The sequence below is a fragment of the Manihot esculenta genome, chromosome 17 (genome assembly GCF_001659605.2).
Source record: "Manihot esculenta cultivar AM560-2 chromosome 17, M.esculenta_v8, whole genome shotgun sequence".
Lineage (NCBI taxonomy): Eukaryota > Viridiplantae > Streptophyta > Magnoliopsida > Malpighiales > Euphorbiaceae > Manihot > Manihot esculenta.
The window spans coordinates 16,942,563-16,961,963 of NC_035177.2; the positions used below are offsets into that span (position 1 = coordinate 16,942,563).

At 38.1% G+C, this 19,401-nt stretch overlaps 2 protein-coding genes across 2 annotated transcripts; both read right to left on the reverse strand.

The window, feature by feature from the left end:
• Positions 1-574: 574 nt before the first annotated feature.
• LOC110604864 (probable sucrose-phosphate synthase 1) lies at positions 575-4,674 on the reverse strand. The gene is made up of 5 exons (XM_043952413.1): positions 4,608-4,674; positions 3,170-3,654; positions 2,759-3,103; positions 1,142-2,421; positions 575-629 (listed from the first exon to the last, which is right to left on the reverse strand). The coding sequence occupies exons 1-5, from the start codon at positions 4,672-4,674 to the stop codon at positions 575-577; spliced, it is 2,232 nt and encodes a 743-aa protein (XP_043808348.1).
• Positions 4,460-7,655, reverse strand: LOC122721282 (metal transporter Nramp5-like). Its single transcript, XM_043952276.1, has 11 exons — positions 7,629-7,655; positions 7,424-7,464; positions 7,194-7,272; positions 7,017-7,121; positions 6,805-6,914; positions 5,963-6,040; positions 5,820-5,870; positions 5,456-5,478; positions 5,036-5,272; positions 4,887-4,934; positions 4,460-4,737 (listed from the first exon to the last, which is right to left on the reverse strand). The coding sequence occupies exons 2-9, from the start codon at positions 7,451-7,453 to the stop codon at positions 5,260-5,262; spliced, it is 489 nt and encodes a 162-aa protein (XP_043808211.1). The 5' UTR covers positions 7,454-7,464; positions 7,629-7,655; the 3' UTR covers positions 4,460-4,737; positions 4,887-4,934; positions 5,036-5,259.
• Positions 7,656-19,401: the final 11,746 nt, after the last annotated feature.

Here is a 19,401-nt window from a genome sequence, read left to right on the forward strand (position 1 = left end):
GGAGTTGTGCCTTTGGGTTGGTCGCCTAACTCCCACAATAGTTATTGTTGTTATTGGAGAGGGATATGATGTAATGCTTTCTCTTGAATGAATGATATTTTATGTTAAAAAAAACACGTTCTACTTTTATTATTAAAAACATTTTTTATATTAACATTTTTACGAGTAATATAAATAATAAATGGTATAATTGGCAATTCCATTAGCCACTTTTTTTTTTTTCACTCGTGTATTTTTATGGCTATTTATTATAATATGTGTTGCAAAATAATAAATTTTAAATAATTATAATCGTGCTCCTATAATTTTAACTAAATAATTAAAACATCTTTCTACTTTTTAAACTACATTAAATTTATTTTTTTTTACTTCCATTAATGGAAAAGGATACCATTGAATTTCAAACCCTTTTATTGTTAGTTTTTTTTTTTTTGAAATAGAAATTAGAGATTATGAGAGCAAAATTTGAGATCTCTTAAATTCAGATGCACCTATTACCAGGTTAAACATGTGAGTGTTTTTATTGTTAGTCTATATTTTTTTTTCTGGTCAAAGGTGAGAATAATTATACCAATTACAAATTCTCCCTTTCAAATATAACTCCTCTCTCTCTCTCATTCTTTCTGGACCTATCTCAATTTGCATGTAAAAATGATACATGACTATTTAGACTCCGTCAAGAGTTTCAACCAATATCGTTTGGTTAAGACGAAATAAGAGAAAATATAGGCTAAAAGACGAAAAGTCTTATTGAAATTTCTTAAAAATTGGAAAGTGTGTTTCTAATAGTCAAGGGAGGCTATTTATAATAGAAATAAAATAATCCTAATCCTAATAGGAGTCTAAAATCCTAATAGCCAATGGAGGCTATTTACAATAGAAATAAAATCCTAATATGCAAAAATAATCCTAATCCTAATAGGAGTCTAAAATCCTAATAGCCAAGGGAGACTATTTACAATAGAAATAAAATCCTAATATGCAAAAATATAAAAATACCCAAAATATCCAAAAATAATAATTAAAATATAAAAGTTAGCCCCGGTCCAAGTCTGCCGTAAAATCCAAGGCTAGTTGCTCCGTGTCATTCCCTTCCACTTGTAAAGAACTCGTCCTCGAGTTGTCATCAGCAGGGTAGTACTGAAATATATCTGTCACATTAAACGTCTTGGAAATTTTCATATCATGTGAGAGGTCAAGAACATATGCATTCTCATAAATAACATGGCCGCGGAAGCCCTGAATTCTCATCAATTTCCGAAGTTCTCTCAATGAAGGGATCATTGATGGTTCTTTCACTTTAAATGCACAGCAATGAGCTGTTGATCCTGATTCATCCTCTACAACAATTTGTTCCTGTCCATGCTTATCATTGATCAAACCTTCTCCACCCCAATGGTATTCAATGTGTGAATGATAATCCAGGTCTAATACAAAAGGAAGGCCAGCAATATCCCCATTGCTTAAAGATGGATAATAGACTTCACTACCACTATTATATATAAATGCATCAAAATCTAATGGGCTCAAGCCTCCAGAGGCCAGAAGAGAGTACACCTCAGATATGGTCATGGAAGTCGCCAAAATGAAACCTATAGAGGTTTCCTTCATTCCTACCTCAACAACTTTCTTAATAGCTTCAAGAGAATCTGAAGTCGTATCACCATCTACTGCAATAACAAAGATATATTTCCTCTTCCTCGGTGATGGAAATTTGCTGCTGCAAATATTATTGTCTGCCTTCTGTATTGATTCATTTTGTGCACCTCTTATAGCATCTTTTGACAATGTCAAAGCATTATTGCCTAACACATTCTTCCTATCTGAAGCATTTTCTTCTGTATCAAGAGAATTATCAAGATTTTCACTTTCATTTTTGTCTCCATCTAATGAAAGCTTCAAAGATAAATCTTTAATGTCTCTTAAAGAATCACCAGGTGAATCGGACTCTTCATTTCTCAACCCAGCTTCACTTCTCTTCCACTTGGGCTGCCTAGGCTTGCAACTGGCTATTCGAGCCAAGTATATCTTACAATGCTCTGGCCATGAGAAAAGGTGAATATTTTTCAGTCCGTTCTGCCTGCACCTTGCCCAAAGTTGTTTACCTGAAACAAGTTTGAGAAGAGCATCAACAATAGACTGCTGGTCATGGGGATCAACTAGTAATCCATTGTCAAGTACCTGATGAATGTCAACAGGGCCCCCATTTTTTGTAGCAACAATAGGCAAACCATGAGTCGCAGCCTCAATCAACGTAAGCCCAAAGGGCTCGATAAAAGCAGGATTGACGAAAACCCCCTTTGTTTTTGCTGCAAGGCGATAAATGTTAGGAACATCAGACTGCTTGTGGTGTTTAGGATATGCTACGTGGCCATACAGATCATATTTACCAATGAGCTTAATAACATCTTTGGAAAGTTGCTGGTGCGTTGCAAAGCCAAAAAGGCATCCTTCTGTAGGCAAAAATGCCGAACGGACATGTGAAAGTCGTCTTCTCTTGGTCTTCTAGGGCCATTGGTATCTGGTAAAAACCTGAAAAGTCATCCAAACAACAAAAATGAGATTTTCCTGCCAATCTTTCTAACATTTGATCGATAAAAGGTAAAGGAAAATTATCCTTCCTAGTTACTGAATTCAACTTGCGATAGTCTATATAAACCCTCCACCCGTTTTGAACACGAGTGGGAACCGATTCTCCTTCTGAGTTGGTTATTACTGTTATTCCTGTCTTCTTTGGCATGACTTGGATTGGACTTACCCATCTACTGTCTAAAATTGGATATATTATTCTTGCATCAAGCAATTTTAGTATATCCTTTTTTACAACTTCCATCATAGGTAGGTTTAATCTTCTTTGTGCTTCCCTTTTTGGCTTACTATTTTCTTCAAGGAGGATCTTGTGCATGCATGTAGAGGGGCTTAATCCCTTAAGATCTGCAATTATCCACCGAACTGCTTCCTTATACTCCTTCAGTACCTGAACAAGCTTATCTTCCTCACCTTTACTCAGTTTATTAGAGACTATGACTGGAAGGGTGTTTTCTTTCCCCAGGAAGACATACTTCAGGTGTGTGGGAAGAGCCTTTAGCTCAATCTCCGGTGCCTGAAGAATTGAATGCAGAAGTTTGTGGTGAGATTCGAGTATTGAAAGTAAATTAGAGGTACTTACCTTCTGGTATGGTGTATCCAATGAGTGGATGGTCTCTATGATCTCTTCATGGAACTGGGTTGTGCACTCGTCAAGGTAATCTAATGTCAAGTTTTCAGTTAGAACTACCTCCAACTTGTCTTTCTTGCTTAGTTCAAATACTTTTTGAGCGAGAGGTTCGATTACATCTATACTGCAAATAGAAAAATTTTCATCAGGATACTTCATTGCATCATAGACATTAAACTTTACCTCTTCTTCATCAAACTCCATTGTGAGCGTGCCTTCATGCACGTCAATCTTCGTTCTAGCTGTGCTAAGGAATGGTCTTCCTAGCAAAAAATCTGTAGAGTTGGATGAATTATTATCCTCCATGTCTAGGATAAAGAAGTCTATTAGGAAGATTAATTTTTCCACTTGGACCAAAACATCTTCCAATACGCCCTTAGGATAGATTATTGATCTATCGGCGAGTTGGAGTGTGACTTCTGTTTGTTTCAAAGGGCCTGCATCCAACACTACAAAAAAACAGTGATTTAGCGACCAAAATTTTGGTCGCTAAAAGGCAGAATTTGGTCGCTATTATGAAATAGCAACCATTTAGCGACCAAAATGAAATGGTCGGTGTTTGGCCAGTCGCTAAATTTTTGGCGACAATCTGGAAATTGGTCGCTAAAATAGCGACCAATCAGCGATTATTTTTTGGTCGCTGATTTGGTGTCATGGCAAATTAGGTATTAGAAATATTAGCCGCTGTGGGAAAGTAAAGTGGTCGTTAAATTTTGGTCGCTAAATGGTCGCTGTTTTGGTCGCTAATTTGGTCGCTATTTCGTTGTTATTTGATCGCCTCAGGGAAGAGCATTTAGTCGCTATGTGGAAGTAAATTGGTCATTAAATTTTGGTTGCGAAATGGTCGCTAATTTGGTCGCTATTTCATTGTTATTTAATCGTCTCAGAGAAGAGCATTTAGTCACTATGTGGAAGTAAATTGGTCGTTAAATTTGGGTCGTGAAATGATCGCTGTTTTAGTCGCTAATTTGGTTGTCGTTTCGTTGTTATTTGATCGCACCAGAGAAGAGCATTTAGTCGCTATTTCATCGCAAATTAATAGTAAAATTAAAAAAATATTTATTATTTAATTTATTTTTGTGACTGATTAGTCACTAATAAATATATTTAAATCTAATTCATATCATTTTTTCAATAAATTCATAAACCTGCTATAATATCAATATGTACACACACATTCCAATACATAAAACATCAAAGACAATATATACACCAACTTCATTTCATAATTCTGCAATCTAAAAGTCCAAAACATTACTATAGTTCAACACTAAGAAACTTAAAATATCTCAAAATACATAATGGATCCAAATAGTATCAAATTCATATCATAAAATATATTATTTAAGTCAGTGAGTAATGACATCATGCTAATCCATATGTGAATCACCAAGAGATCTATGAGCTGGAGGACTATCAGATGATGATGGCATCAATGAGGAAGACTGCTGTCCCATCTTCGCTGCCTATAGTTCATCACGCATTTGAGCTATCATCTGATTTTGGTCTTCTACAAGTTTCTGCAAACTATTATACTTCTCTTCAAACTTTGCTTCAATTTCCTTCTTTCATTCAATCAATGTCAAACTATTCTACACTCTTAAGTTTTCATAACTAAAGTTAATCTGGTAATGCAATATTACGAAGAATAACAATGACAAGAACTTACATGTATAACAAGAACTGGGCAATTGACTTGCCGTATTTTGTCAATATTCTGCAAGTAATAGACAAGTTCTCCAATTAAAAGTTAATAAGAAATGTAATTTACTATTACAAAAAGGAATAGAATATCAAGGAAACTGGCACTAAACTCACCTTGTAAATGTCAAACCAAAATGTCATCTTGACAGGACACAAGACGCGTATGCCTGAAAGGATTGCGCTGTGAAGAACAACTCCCCTCAACTTCTCTAAACGAGAAGCTAAATGCAGGGTAGGTCCACTTCCAATAGATTGGCCATACAAGATCAAATCCTCTTCCTTAACTTCATATTCATTCATCAAACAATTGTACACAGCTTCTATGTCAGAGTATGTGTTTAACTCAGAGGGCTATTAAAATTCCACAAATAACAACTGATTAGGCTTGTAAAATTAGCATTGTAGGTGAAGACAAATGAACATGTAGGCATAAATTATTGAGACAAATAGTTTTTTTTTTTTAGAGAAAAAAGGTAGCTATTCAAGATTTTAATTTAAAAAATATAGATAATTGATCTCATAGAATATATTTACCTTGCCAGAAGATGCCCCATATCCTGAAGACAATTGAACAGTTTATGCTATAAGTCCACCCAAGTACCGTAAAAAATAAATAAGAAAGCTATTGATCATTGATTAGTGAATGAGCCAAGTTCACAGTTCATTTACTTTCCATGGGCAGTTTCTCCAGAAAGCATGACCGCATCAAAAGAATTTGAAAGGAATTAAGGAGATTTTTAGTAACAAGTATAAAGTCTCTTTTCGTAGCTGTGTTAGATTTTGTCTTAGCATGCCGTCTATATTGTTTGGTGAAACTCTATGTCAATCTGAGCAACAGAAACATGTGGTCTTTAGAACTATGGATTCATCTATCAGTCTATAATAATTTATTACTTACTCCTGTCTCTTCTTTTACTTCTCTCATAGCTGCCTTGAAGATATCCTCACCCTATATGTTGAAGAGCTCATATAAACAACTAATGAAGTGAAATGATTAGTCAAACATTGAATAACTCCTCACTATAGGCAATAGGCATGTACCTCATCAACAACTCCAGTGGGAATTTTCCACACCCCTGTTCCTCGAAATCTGCCACTCTTTTCCTGGACAACAAGCACCTAACAACCAAGAAGATTCTCGTTCAAGACCTGCAATATATGTATGTGAGTCTAAAACAAGAAGTTAACAGCCAAGAGGATTCCCATTTTAAGATCAACAACATACATGTGAGAGTTAGTCAGAGATTAACCCCAATTTAGACGATCCAATAACAGCCATTTTCATGGAAATTTTTCCCCTATCAGACATCCAAAATATGACAGCATGAAGTATTGAAACAGTGAAAGATGTTAAATTTTGCCCATATATTCTTTGACCGTGACTAATGCATGAACCCTTGGCAACCCTTCACTAATTTTTCAGAATCCGTAGTGAATTGGATAGAAAGAAATTCCTTTTTGCAATTGAAATAATTTATACAGAAGTGCCTCCTCAATACATGACAAACCCCAGATGAGGCTAACATGAAATAAAAAAGATTCATTTTCTTATGTTAGACAGCAAACACATGGGGGAAAGGGATGAACTAAACTGAGGCCTATGTTTATATCAATAGAAAACTCAGCTTTTGGATTAGAGGAATGATGAAAGTAAAGAACATTAACATATCTGTTTTAAAGAGAATAAGGATAAGTGACATAAAATTATATATTATTTCTTGTTTTCTAACCTATACAATGAAATTTTGAAATTATATATTATTTAATTTATTTAATAATTATAACTAGGATGTTACTATTAATAAACTTGCTAATCCACGATATATAATTATATGAATGAATTATGAATTAAAAAGAAATATAATTAAAAAATATAAAAATACCCCATATTTCTGCAGGCCAATTAGCAGGAGAGTGCTAAAACCAGTCAATAGAACTCCAATCCATAGTGAGATATGAAACAGTATATTTAGTGCAAAAGCTGTTCCAATTACTAGAAAAAAAAAGAGAAATTAATTAAATTCAAAATATATTTAATTTTTATTTTCCTTTATAAAAAGAATAATAACAAAGAAATAATGAGAAAAATCAATACCTTCTGGTATATCTGCAGCTATGACAGCAACCTCAGCCAGTAACCATAAACAAAGCTTCACATATTTTGGGTACTCCACCTTGCACAACTCAGCCAGATGTTTTTCTGATATCAATCCCATCTTAATAAGAGCGATGTATGTATGTTCGTATCATGTATGTATGTATGACTTCTTACCTGTGCTTACACCAAGATTTGCAGCAAGTGACTGAATTATCAGAGCAAAAACCAAGCCGATGACTATGATCCATGGAAGCTGGAATTTATAAAAATTACAAGTCAATTGACATACATGAGATCAGTTTCTCAAATTGAGGACAAAACTGCCAGGATGATCGCTCAAATCAAAGAGGATAATACATACATACATACATACATACATATGTATGTGTGTTTGTTTGTTTTACCTCATAACCATGGTTTGCTCCAGCTTGCATATCAGTCTCCACTGTGCAGATGCCAAAGTTTCTGGGTCAGTACTATTGATATTCGCACGTTCAAAACATACAGAGAAGAGAGAGAGAGAGCTTACGGTTTCCAGGATCAAGATAAGCCAAAGAAACCAACACTGTTATCCAAAGAAGCCAAATAAATTAAAGAACATTAACATACCTTTTACAGTTGTTGATGAGGACTGAGGACTGATTAACATACCTTTTACAGTTGTTGATGAGGACTGAGGACTGAGAACTGAGGAAGACTGAGGGCTGAGGAAGATAGAGGATTGAGGACAACCAAGTTGCTGACGGCGAGGAGAGCCGATGGACTGGAGAGCGACGACCGACGATTGTGTGGAGGCCGCGAAGAGGCTCTTCTTGCATGCAACACATCAGAAAGCGAAAAAAATGTCAACAACACAAAGAAGCAAGTACTGGGAGAGAGGATTTGGGTTAGAAGCTAGAGAAATTGAAAAAACCTTGGGAGAAAACTACAAATCCACCAGTGACAGAGAGACTAGAGAGCGACAGTGAGGTGAGGAGGAGTCGGCGTTGCTAACTAAGTCGCGCATCCGCAACTTAGTGAAGATCGATGACCCGAGTTAGCCGCGATGGTTAATCGGTCGATGTCGGGAGGAGAGTGGAGGTTGGTTGGACGGTGGACAGTGGACCCGCTGGAAGTGGTGGAGCTCAGTGCTCAGAGAAGAGGCAGAGGCATGTGTGACGTGAGGCGGCGTGGAATGGAGATTAGCGTCTCTACTCAGTGGCACCACTTTTAGATTTAGGGCAAATAAGGGTACATTTCAAAACGACGTAGTATAGGTGATTTCGGTTTGGTTCGGTCTAATCGAAAATTTTGAATTTAAAATCGAACCGAACCGAAATTATCGATTTTTCAAAAAATTAAATCTGAATCGAACCGAATTAAAAATAAAACCAAATTAAAATTTCAAAATTAATCGGTTCGGTCGGTTATTTCGGTTTAAACCGAATACTGCTCACCCCTAGCCGACGCCGATTGGGGAGAGGCAAGGGTTGTCTCCAGTAGGGGGTGAGCATTCGGTCGGTTCGGTTCAAAACCGAACCGAATAAACCGAAAACCAAAATTTTAGTGTTTATGAAAACCGAACCGAATCGATTTTAGTCAGAAATCGAATCGAACCGAACCGGTCTGATTGAAATCACTTAATTTAAAATTTAAGTGATTAAAATTTTAAATTTAAAATTTAAAATCACTTAATTTAAAATTTAAAATTTTAAATAAAATAAAATTTAATTAAAATTTAAATTAAAATTTTAAAAATGAAATGGTTGCTGATTGGTCGCTATTTAGCGACTAAACTAATTAGTCGCTAAATATGGTCGCAAAATATTCCCGCCCAACAAGTAGTCGCAATTTCGTCGCAAATATGGTCGCAAATATTTCGCGCCACTTATTCCCGCTAAATTTAGCGACGGTTTAAAATTTGGTCGCTAAATAGCGACCAAATAACGATCAATTTTTGGTCGTTGAGCTTTTTGTTAAATAAAAATATTATTTCATTCATGTTGTAGCAGAATGGTCGCTGATTGGTTGCTATATAGCGACCAAAAATTTTGGTCGCTAATTTTGGTCGCAATTTCACAGTTTTTTTGTAGTGCAAAGACAAATAAACTGATAGAGGCATAACATTTATGGAAGCTCCTAAGTCACACATTGTCTTTTTGACTTCAAGGTTTCCTACTTTACATGATATAGCAAACAAGCCTTTGTCTTTACATTTTTGTGCAATTTTTCTTTGGAGTACAGCTGACACATTCTCCCTTACTTTAATCTTTTCGTGCCCATACAATTTTCTTTTATTAGTGCAAAGGTCTTTTAGAAATTTTGTGTACCCTAGTATTTGCTTTATGGTTTCAATAAGGGGTATGTCTACTTGGACTTTGCGAAAGATCTCTAAGATCTCTTTCTCTTCCTTTTCCCTTTTTGTTTGTGCAAGTCTTTCTGGAAAAGGTGGACGAATTACCTGCATTGGGGATTGTTCTTCCTCAGATTTCTAGGGTTGTTTCTTTTCTGGAATCTCTATTTCTGCTTCTGCCTTCTGGTTTGCCGTACTACCATGGGCAAGCCTCTTCGGGCTGGCAGACTCTAACTCCTTCCCACTTCACAGTGTAATTGTGCTAGCATTCTGTTTTGGATTTAGCACGGTTTGGGAGGGCAGTTTCCCTTGTGATTCTAGCTTCCTTACTTATGTAGCAAGTTGGCTCATTTGATTCTCCAAATTTTGGATGCTTGACTTCGTTTCCTGTTGAAAAGCAAGAGTGCTATTAGTAAGGGATTGAATAATGTCTTCTAGAGACATATCTGATTTTGCAGCTTGATAGTTGGTTCTTGGTTGGTAGTTCTGTTGTCTATTCCCATAGCTAAGGTTTGGATGATCTCCCCACCCTAGATTGTAAGTGCTTGAAAATGGGTCATACTTCATTTGTTGTCCATTGAATTATTGTCCATTGAACCCTCCAATGGCATTTACCTGTTGCTTTCCTTTTTGAAGGATATGACACAAATTTGTGGGATGGTCAGATTGTTTGCAAATACCACAAGTTCGTGCATTGTTCCCTGCAGCCAATTGTTGAATTGCAGCTGTTAGTTGTAAGATTTTAGAATCTAAAGATGCAATACTTACTTCATTGGCATTTCTTGGAATGTCCTCTTCTTGGCCATATTGTCTAGAATTGGCGGCCATTTTTGAGATTAAGGTTTTACTTTCTTCTGGTTCCATTTCTAAAATGGCACCTCCACTAGCAGCATCAATCATCCTTCGTTCTAATGGCAAAAGTCCTTCGTATAAGTGAAGGTTAAGCTATTTTGGAGTGATTCCATGTTTTGGACGGCTTGCAGTTAATTTCTTTTACCTTTCCCAATATTCATGTAAAGTTTCATTTTTTCTTTATTTAATTCCACTTATTTCCTTTCTTATTGATGATGCTTTGGTCGCTGGGAAATATCTTTCTAAGAATAATTCTCTAATTTGCACCCAAGTGGTGATTGAATCTGGAGGCAAATAGTAGAGCCAATCCTTAGCAGATTCAATTAAAGTGAAAGGAAAAGCTACCAACCTTATTTGTTCGTCAGTTATACCTTATGGTCTCATAATTAAATAAACCACATAAAACTTCTTTAGATGACGATGAGGGTCTTCATTCTCCAAGCCTGGGACTTTTAGTAACATATGAATCATACCTGTTTGTAATTCCAAGGGTGCATTCAGTACTGGGTATGTGATGCAAAGGGGTTGCTCTTCAGGGGCAGCAGCTGCGGCCATATTGTCTCTTTGGTTTGTGTCAATTGGAGGCTCAGTTGGTGTTGAAGATGAGGTCTCTTCGGTGTGCAAAGGGGATCGGGTAGATGGTTAAGGGGCTCCCGATTTGGCCTACTTTTGCAACTTGGTTGCTTTTCTCAACCTTTTTGTAGTCTTCTCAATTTCTGGATCAAACTGAATCCTGCTATTCTCAGATCTGGTCATAAAAATAAAAATAAATTGTTAGAGTTCCCCGGCAACGGTGCCAAAATTTGACGGGTGTCGAATCCGTCAATTTAAAATTTACTTCCCTTTTCTTGATTGATAAGAACTTGTAGATAAGGTAAGTGAGTATCGCTGTTGGAAAATCCAGAGATTATTGCAACCCAAATTGCGCAGCGGAAAAATAAAATTTCGGATTTCCTTTCCCAGAATCCGAGTGCTTCGTTTATTTCATAAGAAGGATATGAGACTAACCTGTTAATCTCGTCCAAAAGATACAATGGCGGACTGATGGTGCTGCTTTTCCAAACGAACACCCTTTATGGTATCCACACGAACGTCTTCTATCCTTCTAGAGTGCTAGCTCTTTCAAAGATGGATAGATTATGTGCTCCACCATTTGCAACTGTTAGACTGAGTTTTTTTTCCCAAAAATTAACATCCCCCTTTCCACAATTCATAGAAGGAGTATTTATATGTTTCAGTCTTTTGTTTTTTCCACAACTAAAAGGAGTTGTGTTCGTAACCCACTATCACAATCTTACAGATACTCAAATATCTTATGTGATAGAGTCCTTTATCTGTAACAGTTACAGATAGACTACAGATCTTTTAAATATTATTATCTCATAATAATAAATAATTAATAATAATAACACTTTATTATTATTAATTAATATTAATAATAATAACACTTTATTATTATTAATTAATATTAATAATAATAACACTTTATTATTATTAATTATATTAATAGGCTTTGGGCTTTTAGTCCATTAATATGTCATAGCACATCAACAACGTTCTTTTGTGTGTGACCCAACAGGCTCACATTAATTGGCAATAGGCCCAGTCCCACAAGACCCATAAGTTATAAGTGGCCTCTAGCAAGACATTATGACTACCCAACTAATATGAGGATCAATAGTCCGATAAAGCCTAATAAATAGAACATGTATTAATCCCTTTGTCACACGATATCTAGTTTGAACTTAAGTCATGGTCAATGTCAAACTTATAATGTTCAAACTTATGATTTCTCGATCTCTAAGTAGACTGATAAATTCAAATGATATTGATCACACTATCAATTCATTTGAGCACGGCCATGCATTTCTCAGTCTCACTTATCGAGGGGCCTAGAAGATATCTCTCCCAGAGAGAGGGACAAATCCTATCTTGATTGTTCATTATCCTCTACATAATTTCTATTATGCTCAATCATAACCTTTATGATTGTCCGATTAAAGACAATGTTTGGTTATGTCAAAACATAATAGTCCTTATGTTGGAAACTATGACAATCTCAAGTTAAAGGATTAAGACATAACTACTTTGAGATTCACTTATGACAATAACTCATGTAGTGATTTCAATGCGGGTCCATCCAATACTTTGTTCTCTAACAAGTATCTATGATTATTGAATTATATCAACATATACATAATCATCTCATGATTATCAATCAATAATCATACTAGTTATATTTGATTATTATCAACATAATAATAAGTAACCAGGGATGATAATCATTATTATGTAACATGCAAACAAATAATAATGATAAAAATCTCTTTTATTAATAACCAAACGACATTCAAAAAGGTCCAAGATAATGGCCTAGGGCAAATACACTAATAATCTCCCACTTGCACTAGGCCTAATCATTCAAGTATCTAATACCCATAGACCTAGTGTGCTGATCATGCTTGACTTGTGAAAGAGGCTTGGTCAGTGGATCTGCAATGTTGTCATTTGTGTCAACTTTGCATATTTTGATATCTCCTCTATCAATGATCTCTCGAATAAGGTGATATCGCTTGAGTATGTGTTTAGATCTCTGATGAGATATGGGCTCCTTTGCCTGTGCTATGGCACCGTTGTTATCACAATAAAGGTCCATAGGATTTGCAATGCTGGGAACCACTCCCAACTCTGAGATGAATTTCTTCAACCAGACTGCCTCCTTAGCTGCATCTGATGCTGCTATATACTCAGTTTCTGTTGTAGAATCTACTACAGTGCTTTGCTTGGAACTTTTCCAGCTAATAGCTCCACCATTTAAAGTAAATACGAATCCTGACTGCGATCTAAAGTCATCTATGTCGGTTTGGAAACTAGCATCTGTGTAACCATTTACAACTAGCTCGTCTTCCAATCCTCCATAAACTAAGAATGCGTCCTTAGTCCTTCCAAGGTACTTTAGGATATTCTTAACAGCTATCTAGTGACTTTCACCGGGATCTACCTGATATCTGCTTGTTGTGCTCAAGGCATATGAGACGTCTGGTCTAGTACATAACATGGCATACATGATAGATCCAATAGCAGAAGCATAAGGAATCTTATTCATTCGTTCTTGCTCATCAGATGTCATAGGACATTGATTCTTGCTGAGATGAATACCATGAGACATGGGCAAGAATCCTCTTTTGGAATCTTGCATGCTGAACTTCTTCAGCACCTTGTCAATATAAGTACTTTGACTCAGACCGATTATCCTCTTGGATCTATCCCTATAGATCTTAACACCAAGGATATACGCAGTCTCACCTAAGTCCTTGTAACACCCCTTACCCTCTCAAGTGTAGATAAAGCAAGGTCTGTCACAAACTATACCTTTTAGACATATCAAGACTAAACAATTTTCTTTATCTATAAATACCAAGTTTTAGATAGTCCAAGTACATTTTATAAAGCGATTAAGGTTTACATTGATACATTGAGTTAATGATACTTGGCCCTGGTAAACGTAATAGGAATCGAGGTGAGCTTAAGGGTATGGCATGCCATATAAACATACAGAGTTCGCAGTACTGCTACCGATATATGATCTATATTTGAGGTTACATATCTGGTACCTCAAAAGCATGGCCACAGAGCCCTGCTACCTCATAGCTATGCATATCAGGGAACTTTCAGTTTTAGTAGAGATGGCCCACAGCCTGGAGCGAATTAAAGAAGAAGAGCAAACTAGAAGGCAAAAAGGGCAGCAGAAGAGGAGCCAGAGCCAGTATCAGGGACAATCCTCTGCATCTCATACAAGTAGTAAGAGACAGAGGGAATTTCAGCAGACAGGGCAGAGAGGACCACCTAGGCAGATTCAGAGACCTGGGCAGAGTTCAGTAGTAAGGTCTGGACAGCAGACTAACTCAGTATCCAGTACAGGAGGACCAGGCAGAGGGTTGCCACCAGTATGTGAGCATTGTGGCAGGAGCCTACCGTTCGGTACTCTGTGCCTACCGTTATAGTCCTTCATTGAAAACAAATTCCCTAACCAAGTCTTAACCTTTTGCAAGGTAGGGATGTCATTTCCAATGAGTAATATGTCATCCACATATAGGACTAGAAACACAACTGCACTCCCACTAACCATCTTGTAAACACAAGGTTCATCTTCATCCTTAATGAATCCAAAGTCCCTGACTATTTCATCAAAACAAAAATTCCAGCTCCGAGAAGCTTACTTGAATCCATAAAGGGATCTTTGAAGCTTGCAAATCTTTCCAGAATTCTTAGGGATTACAAAACCCTCAGGTTATGTCATGTACACATCCTCGAGCAAGTTTCCATTAAGGAAAGCTGTTTTGACATCTATTTGCCATATCTCGTAATCATAGTACACAGCAATGGCAATGAGAATTCTAACCGACTTAAGCATTGCAACTGGCGAAAAGGTCTCATCATAGTCTATACCATGAGTTTGCTTGAAACCTTTTGCGACAAGCCTTGCTTTGTAGGTATGCACATTTCCATCCATGTCAGTTTTCTTCTTGAAAACCCATTTGCAACCAATGGTCTTAACACCCTCAGGGGGATCAATTAATGATCAAACTCGATTGTCATACATGGATTGCATTTCAGATTTCATGGCAGAAAGCCATTTCTCGAAATTTGGACCTGACATAGCTTCTTGATAGGTAGTAGGCTCATCTTGATCAATGAGCAAAAGTTCACGACTATCAGTCATGAGAAATCCGTATCTCTCAGGCTGATGACATGTCCTATCAGATCTGCGTGGGACTTGTGTCACCCTTTCAGTTTCCACAACTGTTTGTGGTTCTGAAAGTGGTTCTATCGGCGGTTCAATACTCTCTTGTGATGCTTGAGTCTCCTCAAGTTGCACTGTACTCCCACTGAATCTCTGAGAGATAAATTCCTTTTCTAAAAAGGTACCATTTCGAGCAACAAACACTTTGTTCTATGAGGGAATATAGAAATAATATCCTTTGGTTTCCTTAGGATACCCCACAAAATTGCACTTGATAGACTTTGGAGCTAGCTTATCTGAAATTGGGCATTTCACATAAGCCTCACAACCCCAAATCTTAAGAAAAGACAAATTGGGCATTTTGGCAGTCCATAACTCATATGGTGTCTTTTCAACCGCTTTCGATGGTACTCGATTTAAAATGAATGCAGCTGTTTCCAAGACATAACCCCAACACGATAAAGGGAGATTTGTTTGACTCATCATAGATCGAACCATATCTAATAAAGTTCGATTTCTCCTTTCAGAAAAACCATTCCATTGTGGAGTTCCTGGTGGAGTTAATTGTGAAATGATTCCACAATTTCTAAGATGTTCATCAAACTCTTGGCTCAAATATTCACCACCTCGATCAGATCGAAGCATTTTAATAGTTTTACCAAGTTGATTTTGTACTTCATTTTGAAAGGTTCTAAACATTTCAAAAGATTCATGCTTATGTTTCATTAGGTAGACATAGCCATTGTAACGACCCGAAATCGGACCGCCACCGGCGCTAGGATCCAGATCGACTTAAGGTCGCCGGGACCCGTAGCAAGCCTAACATACAACCTGTTATACCTGATAAATCCCATACATGATCATACGTACACATAAAAACTTTAAACTTTTTCATTCACCAAGCTCAACCTGTGCATGCACTGAAACTGAATAAATAAAAACTCCCATACTAGAGCCCTCAGCAAATGCTCTAGTTGGGTCAACATAACATATGCTAAGCTTGGTTCAACATAATTTAACCTCAAAACATTAACAAAAGATCATGTATAACAGGGGATTCTCATACATTAGGGCCAAGCACAATACTAAACCTCAATACATTATTCTACACTATAATACATTACATTATTTTACAGTTCATGTCCACAACTAACTATTACATAGACATAACTTCAACCTGGAAGACTCCCCGGTCTATCCCGAACCTGCAAACCTGGGGGTTAAGGGAAAGGGGTGAGCTACGAGAGCCCAGTGAGCAGAATAGTAAAACATTATATGAAAATCCATGCTTTCATGAAATGCATCACATCACAAACAAATCACATCAAGGATGGATTTGTCACCAATAGCCCTCTACATAATCCAATCATGCCAGGGGCATAGTGCAGGCCACACTTGGTCTTTCTCTTACACATAACATATCATACATATCCAATCGTGCCGGGGGCATAGTGCAGGCCACACCCGGACTTTCTCTTACATTGTGCCAGGGGCGTAGTGCAGGCCACACCTGGACTTCCAAATCATACCGTATCATATCTCATCATATCGAGGACTAATGGGTCATCCAACATCCATCCACATCAACATCATAATATGCAATGCAACATATTCGTGGATTCTAATGCAACCAACCTAGTAAATAACATGGTATTCATGATGCATGAACATGCTCAAAACTAATTTAATTTGATACATAAAGATCCATTCTACTCACCTTAGGCTGACTCTGAAGCAGCTAGCTCACTGCTGGGGTCCTCGGTTCCTCGGGTCCGAACCTACACAGGTGGACTCAAAATGAGGGACCAAACATACACTATCATAACTCTAAACTACCCCCCAAAACCCCCCTAAAACACGCTAAAACAATCATAGAAAACATACAAAGGAAGGCTGGACAGGGCACTTTCGGCGGCAGGTTCGGCGGCCGAAAGTCCCTCCAGAGCCGAAAGTCATGCACCTTCGGCGGCACCTTCGGCGGCCGAAGGTTCCTTCCAGATCCGAAACTCATGCATGTTCGGCGGCAGCTTCGGCGGCCGAAACTGCCCTCTAGAGCCGAAAGTCCAAACTTTCGGGGGCAAGCTTAGGCGGCCAAACATGCCACCACAGGCAGGTTCGGCGGCCGAACATGCCTTCGGCTGCCGAACCTGAGTTCTTCCAGAAATGGCAGAACTCAGCCCTCACATGCACAAATGCCTCCCTAAACCTTCCAAACATACATTTAGCTATTCTACAACATGCATAAACTCATTCTCAAGCATATAGGGGCATAAAACTAGCCTAAACCTCAACAAACAACAACATAACGTCACATAAACATGCATTTTATCATTAAGCTCACATAACCCTAACATTTTGCAACTAACCTAATCATGCATTTCTACCCCATAAACCTTCATAAAACTTATTTAAAACATCAAAGGAGGCGAGGATCGATGCTTACCTCTTGAAGATCGAGAGAAGACGTGACCCAACTTGGAGATTTGGGGAAAACGGGTTCTGGAGGTCTCCAAGCTTCTAAACTTCTATCTTTGCTCAAATACTTCAAAACCAAGTTAAAACTTATTAGAAACTTGTAGGATTTGAAGGAAAACCTCAAAACCAACCATGGAAAGGCATGAACTCACCTTTGCCCGAAAATGGAGAAGAAAACTCGCCCATTTTCGGACATGGGGCCTTTTATAGGTGGCTGGCCAGACCACCTTCGGAAGCCAAAGGTGACTCCAAAACTCCACCAAGTTCGGTGGCCGAACCTGGATTTTCCTCCATGGTGCTTTTCTTTCAAAAACTCAATTTTTTTCTTACTTAAAACCTTAAAACACTTGAAAACATTTTAGAAAAAACATATTTTAACCTTCTAGAGGTTTCCGACATCTGAGATTCCACCGGAAAATAGGAATTCCGATGCCGGGGTCTAGCTGGGTATTACATTCTCCTCCCCTTAAGAATATTCGTCCCCAAATGTTCACCAAACAAGCAAAACATGGCATAACGCACATAAACACATAGATACTAACCTTAAAAGAGGTGAGGGTATTGCTGGAGCATGGACTCCCGTGTCTCCTAGGTACATTCTTCTATGTTATGATCGTTCCAAAGGACTTTCACCATCAGTATTTCCTTGTTCCTTAGCTTTCTGATCTGCGTGTCTAGGATCCGCACTGGCTGCTCAACATAGGTGAGATCTCCTAGGATCTCCATATCAGGCTCACTAAGAACCTTGCCCAGATCTGACACGAACTTTCGTAACATGGAAACATGGAAAATCGAATGGATTCTTTCCATTGAAGCAGGTAAGTCCAACTTGTACGACATATTCCCAATCTTTTGCAAGATTTCAAAGGGTCCGATGTACCGTGGAGCTAGCTTACCCTTCTTCCCAAAATGAACCACCCCTTTCATAGGAGACACCTTGAGCAACACCAAATCTCCCTCCTGAAACTCCACATGCCTCCTACGGACATCTGCATAACTCTTTTGCCTGCTCACAGCAGTCTTGATCCTTTCTCTGATAATTGGTACTACTCTGCTAGTGATCTCTACTAGCTCAGGCCCTGCCAAGGCCCTTCCTCCAACTTCCTCCCAGCAGACAGGTGACCTGCACTTCCTTCCATACAAAGCTTCATATGGAGCCATCCCTATGCTAGCATGATAGCTGTTATTGTAGGCAAACTCAACCAAAGGTAGATGTTGCCTCCAAGAACTGCCAAAATCTAGCACACACATTCTAAGCATATCTTCAATTATCTGGATGGTCCTCTCTGACTGTCCATCAGTCTGTGGATGGAAAGCAGTGCTAAAATCCAGCCTGGTACCCATAGCATTCTGCAGACTCCGCCAAAACCTGGAGGTGAACTGGGGTCCTCTATCAGACACTATTGAAACAGGAGCCCCATGCAGCCTGACCACTTCATCAACAAATACCTGCGCCAATTTGTCCACATAATAGCCACTCCTAACAGGGATGAAGTGAGCAGATTTGGTCAGTCTGTCCACAATCACCCATATGGAGTCCAATCTGTTGGACGTTGCCAGTAACCCCACCACGAAATCCATAGCTATATTCTCCCATTTCCACTCTGGAATCGGCAGTGGGTTAAGCATTCCAGCTGGTTTCTGATGTTCTAGCTTCACCCTTTGACATACTTCGCAGGCGGACACAAACTGTGCCACTTCTCTCTTCATAGATGGCCACCAATAAACTCTCTTCAGATCTTGATACATCTTGGTGGCTCCAGGGTGAACACTGTATCTACCATTATGAGCTTCCCTCATAATGTCACCTTTCAAACTCACGTCATCTGGTACACATAACCTGTTCCCATAGCGGAGGATCCCCTTGCTGTCAAATCTGAACTCATCATTCTTGCCTGACTGAACAGTCCTGGCAATTTTCACTAACTCTGGGTCCTTATGCTGTTTCTGAGCCACTTGCTCCAGAAACACGGGTGTCA